At 43.4% G+C, this 20273-nt stretch overlaps 2 protein-coding genes across 2 annotated transcripts; one reads left to right on the top strand and one right to left on the bottom strand.

The window, feature by feature from the left end:
* Positions 1 to 10327: 10327 nt before the first annotated feature.
* On the top strand, positions 10328 to 12841 carry LOC119286369 (DNA-directed RNA polymerases I and III subunit RPAC2). Its single transcript, XM_037565744.1, has 3 exons — positions 10328 to 10595; positions 11942 to 12018; positions 12470 to 12841. Exons 1-3 carry the CDS (start codon positions 10495 to 10497, stop codon positions 12616 to 12618), a joined length of 327 nt encoding a protein of 108 aa, XP_037421641.1. The 5' UTR covers positions 10328 to 10494; the 3' UTR covers positions 12619 to 12841.
* An 888-nt stretch (positions 12842 to 13729) lies between these two features.
* On the bottom strand, positions 13730 to 18420 carry LOC119286368 (uncharacterized protein At4g06598-like). Its single transcript, XM_037565743.1, has 5 exons — positions 18214 to 18420; positions 17163 to 17819; positions 16174 to 16249; positions 15958 to 16084; positions 13730 to 14450 (listed from the first exon to the last, which is right to left on the bottom strand). The coding sequence occupies exons 2-5, from the start codon at positions 17804 to 17806 to the stop codon at positions 14257 to 14259; spliced, it is 1041 nt and encodes a 346-aa protein (XP_037421640.1). The 5' UTR covers positions 17807 to 17819; positions 18214 to 18420; the 3' UTR covers positions 13730 to 14256.
* Positions 18421 to 20273: the final 1853 nt, after the last annotated feature.

Genomic DNA, 20273 nt, shown 5'->3' with positions numbered 1-20273 from the left:
AACTAGTCTTCCACAGTCAAAACAAAAGTGCGGGGTCTTCTCATAGTAGAAATCAAACCAAGTCTTCTCCTTGTCATCCTTTTTCTTCTTTAGATAAATCCCTCTGACTAGCGGTTCAAAAACAGAAATCTTTGTTCTTACTCTAAAATTTTGCCCCCTAGCAAAACCCTCCTTATCAACATCGACCTTGACAGTCTCTCCCAGCCAATCTCCCAAAGATCTACCAAAAACTTCGGTTCTATTATCCGGTGGCAGGTCCGTGATACGAACCCAGACGTCAATTTTGTCAAAAATCATCTCTGATGGTCTCTTATCACCTTCATATCTTTTCATGACCAGCACGCTGAAATCAAATTGCCATGGGCCATTGTGTATGACATGTCTATAATCGCCCTCTGACCCAAAGTGAACCTCGAAGATATTAGGACCGATCTCAGCAAACTTGGCTTCCCGGTGCAGACCCCAAGCTCTAGGCATCGTCTTTTCCACCACAGACATCTTCATTGGAACGGGAGAGCACACTTTACCTACAGTAGACCATCGGTAATCCTTACGTACTTTTGGACTTGGATTATCAAAGATGAAGCCCTCCTCTTCCTTCTCCATAAGCACCATGCCTCCTAACCTCGCAGAAAGGCTTGCCACCGGATCCGGCGTCTTGCTCTCCGCAGGGGACTTGCCCACCTCACTGCTAGCCGATTGTTGGGTTTCGTAGTAATTTCAAAAAAATTCCTATGCACACGCAAGATCATGGTGATGCATAGCAACGAGAGGGGAGAGTGTTGTCTACATACCCACGCAGACCGACTGCGGAAGCGTTGACACAACATAGAGGAAGTAGTCGTACGTCTTCGCGATCCAACCGATCAAGCACCGAAACTACGGCACCTCCGAGTTCGAGCACACGTTCAGCTCGATGACGATCCCCGGACTCCGATCCAGCAAAGTGTCGGGGAAGAATTCCGTCAGCACGACGGCATGGTAACGATCTTGATGCACTACAGCAGCAGGGCTTCGCCTAAACTCCGCTACAGTATTATCGAGGAATATGGTGGCTGGGGGCACCGCACACGGCTAAGGAATAGATCACGTGGATCAACTTGTATGTTTCTGGGGTGCCTCTGCCTCAGTATATAAAGGAGCCAAGGGGGAGGGGGGCGCCGGCCAGGAGGAGAGCGCAGGAGGAGTCCTTCTCCTTCCGGGAGTAGGACTCCCCCCCAATCCTAGTTGGACTAGGATTCCCCGAGGGGGAAAGAGAGAGAAGGGGGGTCGGCCACCTCTCCTAGTCCTAATAGGACTAGGGGGAGGGGGGAGGCGCGCGGCCACCTTGGGCTGCCCCTTTCTCCTTTCCACTAAAGCCCATCTAGGCCCATATGGTTCCCGGGGGGTTCCGGTAACCTCCCGATACTCCGGTAAAATCCCGATTTCACCCGAAACACTTCCGATATCCAAACATAGGCTTCCAATATATCAATCTTTACGTCTCGACCATTTCGAGACTCCTCATCATGTCCGTGATCACATCCGGGACTCCAAACAACCTTAGGTACATCAAAATGCATAAACTCATAATATAACTGTCATCGTAACCTTAAGTGTGCGGACCCTACGGGTTCGAGAACAATGTAGACATGACCGAGACACGTCTCCGGTCAATAACAAATAGCGGGACCTGGATGCCCATATTGGCTCCTACATATTCTACGAAGATCTTTATCGGTCAGACCGCATAACAACATACGTTGTTCCCTTTGTCATCGGTATGTTACTTGCCCGAGATTCGATCGTCGGTATCCAATACCTAGTTCAATCTCGTTACCGGCAAGTCTCTTTACTCGTTCTGTAATACATCATCTCGCAACTAACTCATTAGTTGCAATGCTTGCAAGGCTTATGTGATGTGCATTACCGAGAGGGCCCAGAGATACCTCTCCGACAATCAGAGTGACAAATCCTAATCTCGAAATACGCCAACCCAACATCTACCTTTGGATACACCTGTAATGCTCCTTTATAATCACCCAGTTACGTTGTGACGTTTGGTAGCACCCAAAGTGTTCCTCCGGCAAACAGGAGTTGCATAATCTCATAGTTATAGGAACATGTATAAGTCATGAAGAAAGCAATAGCAACATACTAAACGATCGGGTGCTAAGCTAATGGAATGGGTCATGTCAATCAGATCATTCAACTAATGATGTGACCTCGTTAATCAAATAACAACTCATTGTTCATGGTTAGGAAACATAACCATCTTTGATTAACGAGCTAGTCAAGTAGAGCATACTAGTGACACTTTGTTTGTCTATGTATTCACACATGTATTATGTTTCCGGTTAATACAATTCTAGCATGAATAATAAACATTTATCATGATTATAAGGAAATAAATAATAACTTTATTATTGCCTCTAGGGCATATTTCCTTCAGTCTCCCACTTGCACTAGAGTCAATAATCTAGATTACACTGTAATGATTCTAACACCCATGGAGCCTTGGTGCTGATCATGTTTTGCTCGTGGAAGAGGCTTAGTCAACGGGTCTGCAACATTCAGATCCGTATGTATCTTGCAAATCTCTATGTCTCCCACCTGGACTAGATCCCGGATGGAATTGAAGCGTCTCTTGATGTGCTTGGTTCTCTTGTGAAATCTGGATTCCTTTGCCAAGGCAATTGCACCAGTATTGTCACAAAAGATTTTCATTGGACCCGATGCACTAGGTATGACACCTAGATCGCATATGAACTCCTTCATCCAGACTCCTTCGTTCGCTGCTTCCGAAGCAGCTATGTACTCCGCTTCACATGTAGATCCCGCTACGACGCTTTGTTTAGAACTGCACCAACTGACAGCTCCACCGTTTAATGTAAACATGTATCCGGTTTGCGATTTAGAATCGTCCGGATCAGTGTCAAAGCTTGCATCAACGTAACCATTTACGACGAGCTATTTGTCACCTCCATATACGAGAAACATATTCTTAGTCCTTTTCAGGTATTTCAGGATGTTCTTGACCGCTGTCCAGTGATCCACTCCTGGATTACTTTGGTACCTCCCTGCTAGACTTATAGCAAGGCACACATCAGCTCTGGTACACAGCATTGCATACATGATAGATCCTATCGCTGATGCATAGGGAACATCTTTCATATTCTCTCTATCTTCTGCAGTGGTCGGGCATTGAGTCTTACTCAATTTCACACCTTGTAACACAGGCAAGAATCCTTTCTTTGCTTGATCCATTTTGAACTTCTTCAAAATTTTGTCAAGGTATGTTGTTTGTGAAAGTCCAATTAAGCGTCTTTATCTATCTCTATAGATCTTTATGCCTAATATGTAAGCAGCTTCATCGAGGTCTTTCATTGAAAAACTCTTATTCAAGTATCCCTTTATGCTATCCAGAAATTCTATATCATTTCCAATCAGTAATATGTCATCCACATATAATATCAGAAATGCTACAGAGCTCCCACTCACTTTCTTGTAAATACAGGCTTCTCCAAAAGTCTGTATAAAACCAAATGCTTTGATCACACTATCAAAGCGTTTATTCCAACTCCGAGAGGCTTGCACCAGTCCATAAATGGATCGCTGGAGCTTGCACACTTTGTTAGCTCCTTTTGGATCGACAAAACCTTCTGGTTGCATCATATACAACTCTTCTTCCAGAAATCCATTCAGGAATGCAGTTTTGACATCCATTTGCCAAATTTCATAATCATAAAATGCGGCAATTGCTAACATGATTCAGACAGACTTAAGCATCGCTATGGGTGAGAAGGTCTCATCGTAGTCAACCCCTTGAACTTGTCGAAAACCTTTTGCGACAAGTCGAGCTTTGTAGACAGTAACATTACCGTCAGCGTCAGTCTTCTTCTTGAAGATCCATTTATTCTCAATTGCTTGCCGATCATCGGGCAAGTCAACCAAAGTCCATACTTTGTTCTCATACATGGATCCCATCTCAGATTTCATGGCTTCAAGCCATTTTGCGGAATCTGGGCTCACCATCGCTTCTTCATAGTTTGCAGGTTCATCATGATCTAGTAGCATGACTTCCAGAACAGGATTACCGTACCACTCTGGTGTGGATCTTACTCTGGTTGATCTACGAGGTTCAGCAGTATCTTGATCTGAAGTTTCATGATCATTATCATTAGCTTCCTCACTAATTGGTGTAGGTGTCACTGAAACAGTTTTCTGTGATGTACTACTTTCCAATAAGGGAGCGGGTATAGTTACCTCGTCAAGTTCTACTTTCCTCCCACTCACTTCTTTTGAGAGAAACTCCTTCTCTAGAAAGTTTCCGAATTTAGCAACAAAAGTCTTGCCTTCGGATCTGTGATAGAAGGTGTATCCAATAGTTTCCTTTGGATATCCTATGAAGACACATTTCTCCGATTTGGGTTCGAGCTTATCAGGTTGAAGCTTTTTCACATAAGCATCGCAGCCCCAAACTTTCAGAAACGACAACTTTGGTTTCTTGCCAAACCACAGTTCATAAGGCGTCGTCTCAACGGATTTTGATGGTGCCCTATTTAACGTGAATGCGGCCGTCTCTAGAGCGTATCCCCAAAACGATAGCGGTAAATCGGTAAGAGACATCATAGATCGCACCATATCTAGTAAAGTACGATTACGACGTTCGGACACACCATTACGCTATGGTGTTCCGGGTGGCGTGAGTTGCGAAACTATTCCACAATTTTTCAAATGTACACCAAACTCGTAACTCAAATATTCTCCTCCACGATCAGATCGTAGAAACTTTATTTTCTTGTTACGATGATTTTCAACTTCACTCTGAAATTCCTTGAACCTTTCAAATGTTTTAGACTTATGTTTCATTAAGTAGATATACCCATATCTGCTTAAATCATCTATGAAGGTGAGAAAATAACGATATCCGCCACGAGCCTCAATATTCATCGGACCACATACATCTGTATGTATGATTTCCAACAAATCTGTTGCTCCCTCCATAGTACCGGAGAACGGTGTTTTGGTCATCTTGCCCATAAGGCACGGTTCGCAAGTACCAAGTGATTCATAATCAAGTGGTTCCAAAAGTCCATCAGAATGGAGTTTCTTCATGCGCTTTACACCGATATGACCTAAACGGCAGTGCCACAAATAAGTTGCACTCTCATTATCAACTCTGCATCTTTTGGCTTCAACATTATGAATATGTGTGTTACTACTATCGAGATTCAACAAGAATAGACCACTCTTCAAGGGTGCATGACCATAAAAGATATTACTCATATAAATAGAACAACCATTATTCTCTGATTTAAATGAATAACCGTCTCGCATCAAACAAGATCCAGATATAATGTTCATGCTTAACGCTGGCACCAAATAACAATTATTTAGGTCTAATATTAATCCCGAAGGTAGATGTAGAGGTAGTGTGCCGACTGTGATCACATCGACTTTGGAACCGTTTCCCACGCGCATCGTCACCTCGTCCTTAACCAATCTTCGCTTGATCCGTAGTCCCTGTTTCGAGTTGCAAATATTAGCAACAGAACCAGTATCAAATACCCAGGTGCTACTGCGAGCATTAGTAAGGTACACATCAATAACATGTATATCACATATACCTTTGTTCACCTTGCCATCCTTCTTATCCGCCAAATACTTGGGGCAGTTCCGCTTCCAGTGACCAGTCTGCTTGCAATAGAAACACTCAGTTTCAGGCTTAGGTCCAAGTTTGGGTTTCTTCTCTTGAGTAGCAACTTGCTTGCCGTTCTTTTTGAAGTTTCCCTTCTTCTTCCCTTTGCCCTTTTTCTTGAAACTAGTGGTCTTGTTGACCATCAACACTTGATGCTCTTTCTTGATTTCTACCTCCGCAGCTTTCAGCATTGCGAAGAGCTCGGGAATAGTCTTGTTCATCCCTTGCATATTATAGTTCATCACGAAGCTCTTGTAGCTTGGTGGCAGTGATTGAAGAATTCTGTCAATGACGCAATCATCTGGAAGATTAACTCCCAATTGAATCAAGTGATTATTATACCCAGACATTTTGAGTATATGCTCACTGACAGAACTGTTCTCCTCCATCTTGCAGCTATAGAACTTATTGGAGACTTCATATCTCTCAATTCTGGCATTTGCTTGAAATATTAACTTCAACTCTTGGAACATCTCATATGCTCCATGACGTTCAAAACGTCGTTGAAGTCCCGATTCTAAGCCGTAAAGCATGGCACACTGAACTATCGAGTAGTCATCAGCTTTGCTCTGCCAGGCGTTCATAACATCCGGCGTTGCTCCTGCAGCAGGCCTGGCACCCAGCGGTGCTTCCAGGACGTAATTCTTCTGTGCAGCAATGAGGATAATCCTCAAGTTACGGACCTAGTCCGTGTAATTGCTACCATCATCTTTCAACTTTGCTTTCTCAAGGAACGCATTAAAATTCAACGGAACAACAGCACGAGCCATCTATCTACAATCAAACATAAACAAGCAAGATACTAATCAGGTACTAAGTTTCATGATAAATTTAAGTTCAGTTAATCAAATTAATTTAAAGAACTCCCACTTAGATAGACATCCCTCTAATCCTCTAAGTGATTACGTGATCCAAATCAACTAAACCATAACCGATCATCACATGAGATGGAGTAGTTTTCAATGGTGAACATCGTTATGTTGATCATATCTTCTATATGATTCACGCTCGACCTTTCGGTCTCCGTGTTCCGAGGCCATATCTGTATATGCTTGGCTCGTCAAGTATAACCTGAGTATTCCGTGTGTGCAACTGTTTTGCACCCGTTGTATTTGAACGTAGAACCTATCACACCCGATCATCACGTGGTGTCTCAGCACGAAGAACTTTCGCAACGGTGCATACTCAGGGAGAACACTTCTTGATAATTTAGTGAGAGATCATCTTATAATGCTACCGTCAATCAAAGCAAGATAAGATGCATAAAAGGATAAACATCACATGCAATCAATATAAGTGATATGATATGGCCATCATCATCTTGTGCTTGTGATCTCCATCTCCGAAGCACCGTCGTGATCACCATCGTCACCGGCGTGACACCTTGATCTCCATCGTAGCATCGTTGTCGTCTCGCCAAGTTTATGCTTCCACGACTATCACTACCGCTTAGTAATAAAGTAAAGCATTACATCGCGATTTTCATTGCATACAATAAAACGACAACCATAAGGCTCCTGCCAGTTGCCGATAACTCGGTTACAAAACATGATCATCTCATACAATAAAATTCAGCATCATGTCTTGACCATATCACATCACAACATGCCCTGCAAAAACAAGTTAGACGTCATCTACTTTGTTGTTGCAAGTTTTACGTGGCTGCTACGGGCTTAAGCAAGAACCAATCTCACCTATGCATCAAAACCACAACGATAGTTTGTCAAATAGACTCCGTTTTAACCTTCGCAAGGACCGGGCGTAGCCATACTTGGTTCAACTAAAGTTGGAGAGACAGTCGCCCGCAAGCCACCTGTGTGCAAAGCACGTCGGGGGAACCGGTCTCGCGTAAGCGTACGCGTAAGGTTGGTCCGGGTCGTCTCGTCCAACAATGCCGCCGAACCAAAGTATGACATGCTGGTAGGCAGTATGACTTATATCGCTCTCACTTGTGTTCTACTCGTGCATATAACATCAACATAAATAACCTAGGCTCGGATGCCACTATTGGGTTTCGTAGTAATTTCAAAAAAATTCCTACGCACACGCAAGATCATGGTGATGCATAGCAACGAGAGGGGAGAGTGCTGTCTACATACCCACACAGACCGACTGCGGAAGCGTTGACACAACGTAGAGGAAGTAGTCGTACGTCTTCGCGATCCAACCGATCAAGCACCGAAACTACGACACCTTCGAGTTCGAGCACACGTTCAGCTCGATGACGATCCCCGGACTCCGATCCAGCAAAGTGTCGGGGAAGAATTCCGTCAACACGACGGCGTGATGACGATCTTGATGCACTACAGCAGCAGGGCTTCGCCTAAACTCCGCTATAGTATTATCGAGGAATATGGTGGCTGGGGGCACCGCACACGGCTAAGGAATAGATCACGTGGATCAACTTGTATGTTTCTGGGGTGCCTCTGCCTCAGTATATAAAGGAGCCAAGGGGGAGGGGGGCGCCGGCCAGGAGGAGGGCGCAGGAGGAGTCCTTCTCCTTCCGAGAGTAGGACTCCCCCTCCCAATCCTAGTTGGACTAGGATTCCCCGAGGGGGAAAGAGAGAGAAGGGGGGCCGGCCACCTCTCCTAGTCCTAATAGGACTAGGGGGAGGGGGGAGGCGCGCGGCCACCTTGGGCTGCCCCTTTCTCCTTTCCACTAAAGCCCACCTAGGCCCATATGGTTCCCGGGGGGTTCCGGTAACCTCCCGGTACTCCGGTAAAATCCCGATTTCACCCGGAACACTTGCGATATCCAAACATAGGCTTCCAATATATCAATCTTTACGTCTCAACCATTTCGAGACTCCCCGTCATGTCCGTGATCACATCCGGGACTCCGAACAACCTTCGGTACATCAAAATGTATAAACTCATAATATAACTGTCATCGTAACTTTAAGCGTGCGGACCCTACGGGTTCGAGAACAATGTAGACATGACCGAGACACGTCTCCGGTCAATAACCAATAGCGGGACCTAGATGCCCATATTGGTTCCTACATATTCTACGAAGATCTTTATCGGTCAGACCGCATAACAACATATGTTGTTCCCTTTGTCATCGGTATGTTACTTGCCCGAGATTCGATCGTCGGTATCCAATACCTAGTTCAATCTCGTTACCGGCAAGTCTCTTTACTCGTTCTGTAAGACATCATCTCGCAACTAACTCATTAGTTGCAATGCTTGCAAGGCTTATGTGATGTGCATTACCGAGAGGGCCCAGAGATACCTCTCCGACAATCGGAGTGACAAATCCTAATCTCGAAATACGCCAACCCAACATCTACCTTTGGAGACACCTGTAATGCTCCTTTATAATCACCCAGTTACGTTGTGACGTTTGGTAGCACCCAAAGTGTTCCTCCGGCAAACTGGAGTTGCATAATCTCATAGTTATAGGAACATGTATAAGTCATGAAGAAAGCAATAGCAACATACTAAACGATCGGGTGCTAAGCTAATGGAATGGGTCATGTCAATCAGATCATTCAACTAATGATGTGACCTCGTTAATCAAATAACAACTCATTGTTCATGGTTAGGAAACATAACCATCTTTGATTAACGAGCTAATCAAGTAGAGGCATACTAGTGACACTTTGTTTGTCTATGTATTAACACATGTATTATGTTTCCGGTTAATACAATTCTAGCATGAATAATAAACATTTATCATGATTATAAGGAAATAAATAATAATTTTATTATTGCCTCTAGGGCATATTTCCTTCACCGATCCCCCCTCCTTCCGCGATGGTGGCATAGCCGCCGCCGCTGCAAATGGGGTCGTTGAGGATTTGTTCGCCATGGCCGCACCCTTTCCATTTGCTTCCCCCCGCCATGAGCGCCGCACCAAAGCGAGGAGATGCAGCACCACCAGCCTTGGATCAGGTAGACGCCGTCGCCACCCCGAGCCACGCTGGATTCCACCACCTAGATCCGTCGAAAACCCCAACCCTAGCGTAGGAGGACAGTCGCCTGGCGATCGCCCCCTATCGCCTTAGCGTCTTGAGACCTGGTGGACCCCTCGCCTCCTTATGCTTAACCTAGCTTTCGATCTCTCTTGTTTCTTTGCTGTGTAGGTGTACTTATTATAAGCGAACTCAGTAACTTTTCATTGCACAACGAGCGGATCGATTATTTCGGCTCGTTTTCCAGCCTGCCTTGCGCTGCTCATGGGCTGGAGAAGACTGGCCAACTGTAAAAAAAAGTGCGAAGAAGCACAAATAGATGGTGAAGTTAACTTGGACATAACATGTTACATCTAAATGAATTCTAAATATACCCTAAAGAAATAAGGTAGTGGTGACATAGACGGACCCTTAAATGTTTTATCAGGATTTGTTGTAGTTGCAAACTAAAGTTGTCATTTTTGTGACAATATAAATTGGCATAAAAACTGTTCGATTTGAAAACTAAAGTTGCCATTCCCGAGCAAACGTCAGCCAAATAGCATTACCGTCAAATTTTGTCTAGTTTCATCTAAACCGTGTTTCGCATGTTTGAAATAAGGAAATAAGGGATTTTTGTATGCTAGTTTTGGATGGCTGGCGTCGGACCGACCGTTCAAGCTTCAAGCAGGGGCGTCAGTTTGAGGTGTTCCCTTGGAGATGCCCTAATCTCGAATCCATCGTACCCCTCCATCCAACGGTGCAGAGACAGTTCCTGCTACCTCGCAAAATTGCCACCCAGCCACACAGATCCCCCGCCGCCGCCGACGCCGACGCCTCTAACCCCCGCCTTTGGCCACCTGCACCTCCCCGAGCCAGAAATTCCTTTTCCGTGCCCGTCGATTCGCGGGAGGCGCCATGGAGCACGGTTCGGTGGCGGATTCCAGCGCGTCGACCTTCTCCGTCATGGAGGAGGATCACACCCTCGCCAACTCCGTCAGATTTGTACTCAACCAGGAGTGAGTGACGTTTCTCCATCCTTTTCCGCTTCCCCTTTTGTAAAAGAATCCATCTCTATGTGTGCGGTATTGCTAATTCTACGGCGGAACTGTGGACGCATGATTAGAGAAGAGAAATAGTGTTCTCGTGTTAGTGCTGGACTTTTGGTTGTTTCTAGCTTCTTGCAATGTTCGATACGGAGTGCAGAGATAGACATGGATTTGTGGTGGGATTATGTCAATTTTAGTGAGAAGCTTGTTTGGAACAGAGCAATTGAGCATCCGGATCAACAGGAACCGCAAATAAGATACCATCTGCTGGCCAAGGCTTTGATCTTTGGTGCATGCCATGGGAGTAATGTGCTGCAACGGGGGCAAGATGGCCAAGTTTGCATCCTTTCTAGGACCATGGCCACTGCGCCAATGATTCTTTCTTATTTTTGTCCCGGAACCATGAAACCTAACATACATGTCCCAACCAATACTGGTAGGAATGTTCACACCAAAATAGCCTAGACACATGTCATCGGTCAAAGTGCTGGTGCCGCACAGTCAGAGGGTCTGGGCTGAGGTTAGGACAAAAGTGAGTCACTTAATTTACTTCCGGGATCTGGATGTTATGTTTCATAATTCCAGGGTTTAACCTTTGGATTGGTTCCAGGACGTGTGAAGTTCTGTACTCTTTTCAAATTAATTTTCTGGGTTGGAAGATAAATACTCTAGTTTCTCCTACTTTGTTTTCATCACCTGAGACTAAGAGAGTAAAACAAAAAGCTTTAGGCCATAAGATGAAGCAACCATCTTGGTCTGTTTGGTATAATTGTCAACACAGTGTTGATTTATGGTCATATATTTGGAATATCGTCTTAGTTGCTGCAAAATGTAAGTGCATAGTAAGTCTATATGGCCTAAAGTTAGACTACCAAACATCTTGGCGCATGTTCATAAAACTCAGGTACTTGCTCAGCATAGCATCTTCTTTTCCTCACGGTGAACCACCTTCATGAAACTAACCTGATGTTACTGAATGGATTTAATGAATTTTCTGTTAGCATTATGCTCAGCAGATAACACTTAGATTTTCCAATTCAATGTGTCAAGGGGGCAACTAGTTCTAATTTAATTCTAATCAAAAAGTCATATATGATTTCCAAGTGGAACTATGAATATCTGTAATTAGAAGTCGTTATTTTGCTTAACTGTTTGGTGGCATTAGAGTATGCAAAAAGGTGAACGTTTTCTGTTATACTTCTACTGGAAGCTAAAACCTTACAAATACAATTTGATGTCTAAATACTAGAAACAAACATGAATATGTCTGTTCAAGATCCTCATTCTCTTTTTCTGGTTTCATCTTCTACTCACAGCCCAAGGGTAGCATTTTGTGGATATAGCATCCCTCATCCTGCTGATAACAAAGTCAACATAAGAGTTCAGACTACAGGTATTGTATCGTGTCATATGATCCTGATATTTTATTTGTTAATCCCTGTGGACTTAACTGTTGCTTTTGTACATGCTTTATGTTGATTAAATTTGCAAGAATCACATCCTATCTGCTACTTCCTACAGTTGCGTCTCGAGTAGGTAGTTGGTTTTCTAATGCCTAGTATTTGTAAATCTATCTTCATACCAGATGTTCCAATGTGTTGGGTAGCTTATTAGGTCGCCTTTCCTTTACAAATTGTACATCTAGATATCAGATAGTGTTGTTGCTTCCATGGTGTTGGCAGACACAGCTAGATTGATGTTTCTGTTTGGATTAAATTCAATTCCAATACCGGAACTATCAATGCCGTCTCATTGCCCACTAACCACTTCCCAGTTTCACTATCCGTCTAATCCCCTGAAGAAAGCGCTCACGCTATTCTGATGTGTCTTTGTTGTGCTGTCAGGAGATCAAGCAAAGGATGTAATGAAAGATGCTTTACAGGACTTGATGGTGATGGGCCAGCATGTTAGAGGGACTTTTGACAAAGCAGTGGCTGATTTTAAATCAAAGATGCCTGCAGAACAAATGGATGTTGATTTGAATCAGCAATGAAGCTGGAGCCCCTGTTCATCGGGAGCAATACAATATGTGTAACTAGTTTATTGTCGGAATGCGGGTTAGTTGCGATTTCTTCCATTTGAGGTGTCTATGGGTCAATGTCTGGAAATTGTCTTTAGAGAAGTATGTACTGTTACCGAGTTCCTTTGTTGAACACTGGAATGTTGGAGTTTGCTATGAATTTATAATTAACTCAATCTCCAAGAAGGTTTTTAAAGGTGGTCCAAACACTCTGGAATTGGGTTCAGAATCACCAATGGCACAAGAGCAATCAACGTGAAAACTCTTGGCACTCTTTGGATTGCAGGAATTTCGTAAGATCCTTTCTGTAAGGTTCCAGCCTCCCGAATTCCAGGCTCTTTGGATCTTAAAAATGATGGTACGATCCTTCCAGCCTCTGGAATTTCAGGCTCTCCGAATCTTAAAAATGATGGTACCAATTTCATAGGATTTTGCCTCTAATCGATTTAATTTTGAGTTGATGCCTAAATTCTGTAGGAATTTTGGTTTCACTGTGATGTCATGTGCCCCACTCTTTCTGTAAGGTTGAACTCAGGTGCTGTACTTTTAAAACACATCACGTTCACCATTTTCGCAATTTTCAGCGAATTTGTTGCCCAAAGCAGAAGTTGATTGCATGAGTTCACCACAAATGGTGATTACATATCATGAGCATGTCGCCATCTGGCTTGCTTTCCAGACCAAATGCATTAACAACCTTTTAAGGGCAACCACTCAGAGTATGTGGGTCATCTTTCACATTTTTTAAAGTTTAAATCGTGGCAACAACGTCAAGGTGGTAGCGGCCATGGCATGTTGGAATAAGGTTTCTTCGATTTTTCTTCCTATGTTGTATCGTTCTTACCTGAATAAAACAGTTTTGTGTTCTAAAAATTCGCCCTCGTGAAGCTCTGCCAGTGCATGTATGTACTCACATTTTGCAAAGTTTGAATCAGAAGCACAGCCATACTGGCGTGCAAAATATACAAGTATATCTTCCCAAATGAGATAAATCTACTCACAAGAAGTGTATCAAATGAAACGAGATGGCACAACTTGCAGAATTTCACAGTGAAGTTGCAGCATGTCAACACCAAGTCCCAACTCTGGATAATGCTAATACTTTATTTGCACTACCTTATTGAATCACCAACGATAAAACAAATGAGTTCTCAAGGATGTGGCACATTTAAAAGCATCTGTATCAGATGCTAACTAGTGCTCCACATTCCACTGACAAAGCAATGCAGACTATGGCTAACATGCATGAAGAAAACAACATAGAGAAACAAGACCACAGGAACAAATTAGAACCCTAGGATCCGAAATGGTACAGGGATGCACGAACAGCATCCAGAGCTACAAATAAAACACTAAACACCTCCGACTGGTCGAGCATCAACAATGGCAGTGAGCTGAGGATGACCACCAGGTGCATATTCCCAAAGAATGAAGATCAGATCCACAGTTATTAGCCTTTCCAGAGTTATTCACCAAGTGATAGGGGCACAATTCCAAATGTGCTGCTCCTTTCCTGATGCATTCCTTTAAGGATTCTTGACGCGAATTCACAGCCACAAAAGAGTGGTCTAGGAGTGGTTTGGAACTCACGAGAAAAAAAGGCTGAAAGAACTAAGTACGAAGAGGCCCAGAGACGGCGTCACGCCCAGAGTTGGGGTCTTTTTGTTTCAAAGACATACTTGCAAACTGCGAGTCAAGGTCTCTGCTGTTACTACGACCAAGAGTAGGAGGCTGTGGTGGCTGTTGCTGCTGCTGATACAATGACCTTAGACGACCAATTTCCCGCTCAAACATCTCCTGTTGAACTGCAATATTGGAGTAGAACAGTCAGACCATTCCATTTTTCTTAATTTTTTAGCAGAACAAAATCTCATGGCAGGGTGTTCAGCTTTGAGTAAATAAACTTAATACCCCAATCAAGATTTTCGAGTCGACGAGTCATTCTAGGGTAGCGACTGTTGACAAGTCGACCCTGCAGTTGAGTTGACCTTACAGTTACGACTCCACGACTAGTCGCGACTAGTCATTCGACTCAAAAACAGTGCACCCAATTAAACCAAATCTTGTGCAGAAGATGTTCGTACAATCTGATAATATCTCACTAACGCTACGTTTGGCACTGAGGTGGATTATGATAAATTGATAATCCAGCTTCTACAACTGGTGTTTGCCTTTTTTTTGTTAACTGCAAACTGAGCCTAAGGCAGCAATCTCTCAATTTCTTTTAGAAAATTAAGCTCCTCAGGTTACCAATGCGTTTCTTAGCTAGCAATCTCTCACTATCTTAGGCATGAAAGCCACGAAAAGTAAGCATACACAAACCACATGAAATACAACCACTAGCATGTGACTATGTATTTGAATGGACACATGCATTATATGAATTGTATGCATGAATATGCAGAAGCCTAACTTGAAATATCATAAGAACATATTTGTGCATTTAGAATTTCAGCGACCGATGGTTCCACCAGTCTTGTCCATGACACATGATATGTTCCAAGAACTTATCAAAGAACTATGGACTATTTGTATCCTCTACAAAGCTTGGCTAAGGTCCCAAACGTGCCTATTAAGGCCATGCTGCAACTTTAGCTTGGATAAGTGGTAGGTAATTTTGTTTCATGCCTTGCAAACTTCAAGGTTCATTAGGTCTTTGAAGGATAAAACGAATAGTAGTCGCCGTTTGAGTTCACTTAAAACATGATTGTTTGATATCAAACTTTTATGAGGATGCTTCAGCCTAAAGTTCAACCAGAATTCTTACTGACAAGACAGTACAACGTAAAGACATCTCTCCAGAATTTGAGCACCATCGATATTTAACAGTAGTTCATATTTCTCCTGTCCACAAGACATTGTATAGAAAATTCTAAACTTATTTATGCATGTACCCATCACTTAGACTTCTCACTGAGAAGACAGTATAGTGTAAACTGTAAAGATATCTCTTCAGAATTTGAACACCATCTATATTTAACACTAGTTTCATATTTCTCCTATCCAGAAGACATTTTATAGAAAACATACTTGTTTATGCATGTACTCAACTACTTGGTTGATCCTCAATCTTACCTAAGAAACTCATGTTATTGGTCCTCATTAACGTCACAGAAAGTACAACACCCCAACCTTCTTTTAAAAAGTATATGAATAGAACCTCAAAATGGTACTGTATCTCTAAAGTTCACTGAAGAGTTGCATTTGAATAATTTTTTAGTGAAATTTAATGCAATAGTAAAAAAAAAAACTTTTTGATGGGGAGCAGAAGTCCAAAATATGAAGAAAAAAAATACAAGTGGGCATACTTACCACGTTTAATTACTTGCTCCTGTGCTATACTCTCCAGCCTTTGCTTCAAGGCTTTGTTTTCCAAGTCTAGCATTATATTTTGTTGAGTAAGAAACTCCATTTCAGCAGACACTTCTATCCCTTCTGACTGCATTATTCAGACATAAAAAATTTCTGTTTGTCAAATACAACACTGCATTGTGGAACAGAAACCATTTTTTGTTGTGATGAGCTCACCTGTAATGATTGGACTTTACCCTCAAGCTCAGCAATATACTGAAGTTTTCGAACACGAGACCTCTGAGCATATTGCCTGCAAGAAATGTTGGTAAAAAAATATTAGATGCGTTAAAGTATGGAAATGTTTAACCATGCTATTACAACTTGCAGATTGGGAATCTTGACATATATATGTACGCTAATTAAAATTTTAAAAAATCTGATAAACCATAGTGCCTTAAGTCCAATCTAACTAGTATATAGGTAGCTATGCAATTGCAATGTCCGTACCATTGTCCATTAAGGATTTTACAATTATATATATGATCATGTCTGATTTAAGACTCATAAAGTTGAGGTGCAATTTTACAAGGAAGAATATTCAAATGTTGTTTTACATTTATGTTGCCATCGGACACTATCCATTCTGTCAGGTGTGACCACAACTAATGTGTGAAATAAGTACATATTTGTACTATTCTATCAGGTGTGAGCATCGGTGGTGGAGGGGGGAATGACATGAGCCAGGGCTGCCCTCATGTTTCCTAAGTGCATGCATGTCATCTTGGCAATCCTTAAAATCCAAGGAATTCTCTAGTATTGCATACTTTGGGCCCTCATTAATATTGTTAAAATATTCGATTCATTTGGCAGCCCTCTAACTTTAGTTCCTTGCTCCACCACTGGCGAGCATGATCAAATGTGCCACGCGACTATACAGAATTAGTAAAGGACTACATTGCTTGCTTTATCACGTTGAACTTCAGAATAGCAAAACCAGCAGAGCGTATTCTGATTTTAAAATCTAAGCTAACCATATTTTGACTTTAAAATATAAGCTAACCCACATCAAAGGGCTGGCCCTGCTGTATGTGGTCAAAATTTAAGTAAATGGATAGCACTCCCTGGCTATCATCGTTAATGATTCTCAATTGTTAAATTTCAGAACACAGATAAGTGTTGGAAGTGATAGCATGGATGCAATCATGCAGCAGGAGTATACTCACTGTTTAGCACGCTTGGTGTCCGCCTCCGATTGTGCATACTTTGGCAGCACACCATCCTTCCTCTCTGCCCCAAGTTCATCAAGAGCTCTTTTGTCCATGGCATGTTCATGATCCCTCGATGCACTCAGTGGCCCCTGATGCCCACCCAGCTTCTCCCTCACCAGCACCGGCGGCCCTGGCCTGTAACCTGCCAAATTCGGCATGCCTTGTTCCCACGGCCGGCCCTGCAGCCTCCCGTATGAGCTTGGCTTGGCATAGTACTCCTGCACACCACCCCATGGGGCAGCCTGCCCTCCTCCCCCCATCTCCTCAAAACCATTGGCAAATGCGCCAGAGGCAGCGCTTCCGTCGAACAGTGCAAAAGAGTCGCTCGACGACCTGCGGTGCCCCGCGCGGCGCACGGGCGTCTCAGGCTCGTCGAGCAGGTCGTCGAGCCACGACGGCTGCTCCTCAATGATGCTCTCAGACGACGTGCGCTGGTGGTGCCCATGGCCGTGGCCATGCCCAAAGCGGTGGTGCGTGGCGCCCTGTGGCCGGGCGATCGGGCCATGGTCCGCGTACGGGGACGGCGACGCTGCCGTCGGGAACGGGCTACGCGGCGGCAGCAGCGCCTGCTTCTGGAGTTTCGCGTTCGCCATCATCATCTGCTCGACCAAACTGCACACAACAGAGAGCACATCTGTGAGATTTGAGCAAATTTAACACTAAACTAACACGAACTTGCATCGAATCGAGGCGGTCCAATTCACAGCTCTACCCACAGATCTCAGCGAACGGCATGACAGAACAATTTTGCTTGTGTTCTTCTACGGCGAATTCGCGTCAAAGATTCGAATTTGCTTCGACCGCAAGCATCCAATTGTGCCACGAAGTGGTCAAGATCCGAGGTCCGCATAAAGGACCGAACCGGAGGGTGTCAATTGGACGAAGAAAACGCAGCAGAAACACACACGCATCGAAACAGCACGGCACAAATCGAGGCGGATCAAGAAGAGCAAGGCCGCACCAGGAACTGCAGAAAGAAACAACCAAAACCGCGAAAAATACTCACCAATTCGGCCGCAACTCTTCCGACCGCCCCACCCCAGATTTGCCGCAACCAAAGCCTCGCACTAATCCACAGTTATTCGTATTCGTTGGAGCTAATCTTCGGGGGATTAGAGCTTGCGGCGAGGAGGGGGGCGAGGGATGGGGGAGGAGAGTAGGAGACGAATGGAGAAATTGTATAGTACTGAGGGGAGAAAAAAACAATTAAATAGTGTCTCGCTAGTGTTTTAATATTGCGGCAGCGACAAGAAATTGGTTTGCAGAAACTTTGATGAACGCCCGCCGTCGGATTGAGAGGCCCAACGGTGCCGAGAAATCTGGTGAGAATTATTGTCTTCGATGAGGGGAAGCAGGTGGCCGGTACTAGCGGCGGGAGATGTAAACGCTGTGCGTCCCCAAGGTGTGCCTACGTCAAATTTTGCTTATTTATGTGACCCATTTTTTTTGCCTATTATATCCGTATGACCCAAGTTCACAACCCGAGAATACTTTGTGCAAAGGAGCGCAAAATTGCGGAGAAACTCAGATAAGGTTCTACTCCCTCCGTTCTAAATTACTCGTCACAGAAATGGATGTATCTAAAACTAAAATACATCTAGATACATCCATACCCACGACAAATAAATCGGAACGGAGGGAGTACGACTGTTTTGGTTCGTTTCAGTGTTTGTAGTCATCGTTAGATGATAATGTAATTTATGTTACTTCTGGTGTTCTTTATATTGTCCGTACAATTGATGAATAGACCGGAAGTTTTTCCTGCAAAAAATAAAAATACTATGGACACTTTTAGCAAGCAATTGATTCCATTTACCAATGGTGTTTCTATGTTAGTTTTTCATCTCGTGAATATATTGTGGTGTTACATGTTTCCTTGAACCAAAGGAGTATTGCATTTGCTAGCAGGACATATTTGAGCCATACACACACAGGAGACATCAATCCAAGAGAAGAGCAAGAAAAGAGAATGGAATAATGTGCATGAGCTAGCAGTGGAGCTGGTGCATGTGGCAGAAACGCGGCGTTGTTGTTTAAGTGCAGCCCATATTGGGTAGTGGGGGCAAACAGAAAACAGAAAAACAACTCATGCCACCAGCCGGACAGCTCAGGATCCAGCTGCGACCACAACACCATCTGCTGCTGTCGTGCTGTCTTTATTCCACCCTTCCATTTTTCTCTCTCTACTACTTGCCCTCGTGGCTGCCTCTTCTTTTCATTTTACACCTCGTGGCTTGCTGGGAAGTGTATGGATAAATCCGGGTATATATGAATCCATTTTAGAAAACACATTTTAAAATGCCAAAAAATTCTGAAAAAAAGTGTGCGCTGACATCTTCATATTCTAAGTGTGCGTGGAAAGTTTCACGAAAAAACAATTTTTTTGTAGCCTGTGCAAAAAAGACAAAATATTGTGCCGTGAAACGCTATTAGAAGCACTAAAAATTGTCTTTTTTACGAAGCCAAAATAAAAATACTTTTTTTCACAAAATTTTGTGCCATGGACATATTTTTGCGAACATGTATGCACAAAATTTTGTTTAGAATTTTTGGACATTACAAAACACGTTAAAAGTACATTTTTGAAAAACAGGTTCATATATACTCATGTGCAGGACGTGCTGACTCGTGGCTTGCTGCGTTGATCCTTCGGTCCTTTCTCTCGTCTGATCACCCTCGTTGGCCAATTTGGGTGAAGGACAAAAAAGAAAAAGGCTCTTTTCCGCTGGCTCCAAAAAAATGTTTGGCTATATAGTTATCATATAAATTATTTTGATTAAATTGAGTCTTTTTTTGAATGAAATTGAGCCAACTTCAACCACGTACTCTTTTTTTTTCGGACACCACTATTGAGTTCCCACCCAACCTTGTCTTCATCGGTGCCATCATCTCTGGCTCATTGTGTATAGTGATCGGTGGCGCTGAATTAATCATTCTATCAATCACTTCTCATGGGATCTAATAATCCTCCATCATAGCCATCTCACTCCAACTAGCTCCCTTCCAAGTTTTTTGAGGTCGCCACACTCATCATCGTCGGTTCTGCCTCACGATCATGTAAAGCCC

The sequence above is a fragment of the Triticum dicoccoides genome, chromosome 4A, assembly GCF_002162155.2.
Source record: "Triticum dicoccoides isolate Atlit2015 ecotype Zavitan chromosome 4A, WEW_v2.0, whole genome shotgun sequence".
Taxonomy (NCBI): Eukaryota; Viridiplantae; Streptophyta; class Magnoliopsida; order Poales; family Poaceae; genus Triticum; species Triticum dicoccoides.
This window is presented reverse-complemented; position numbering and strand designations above follow the sequence as displayed.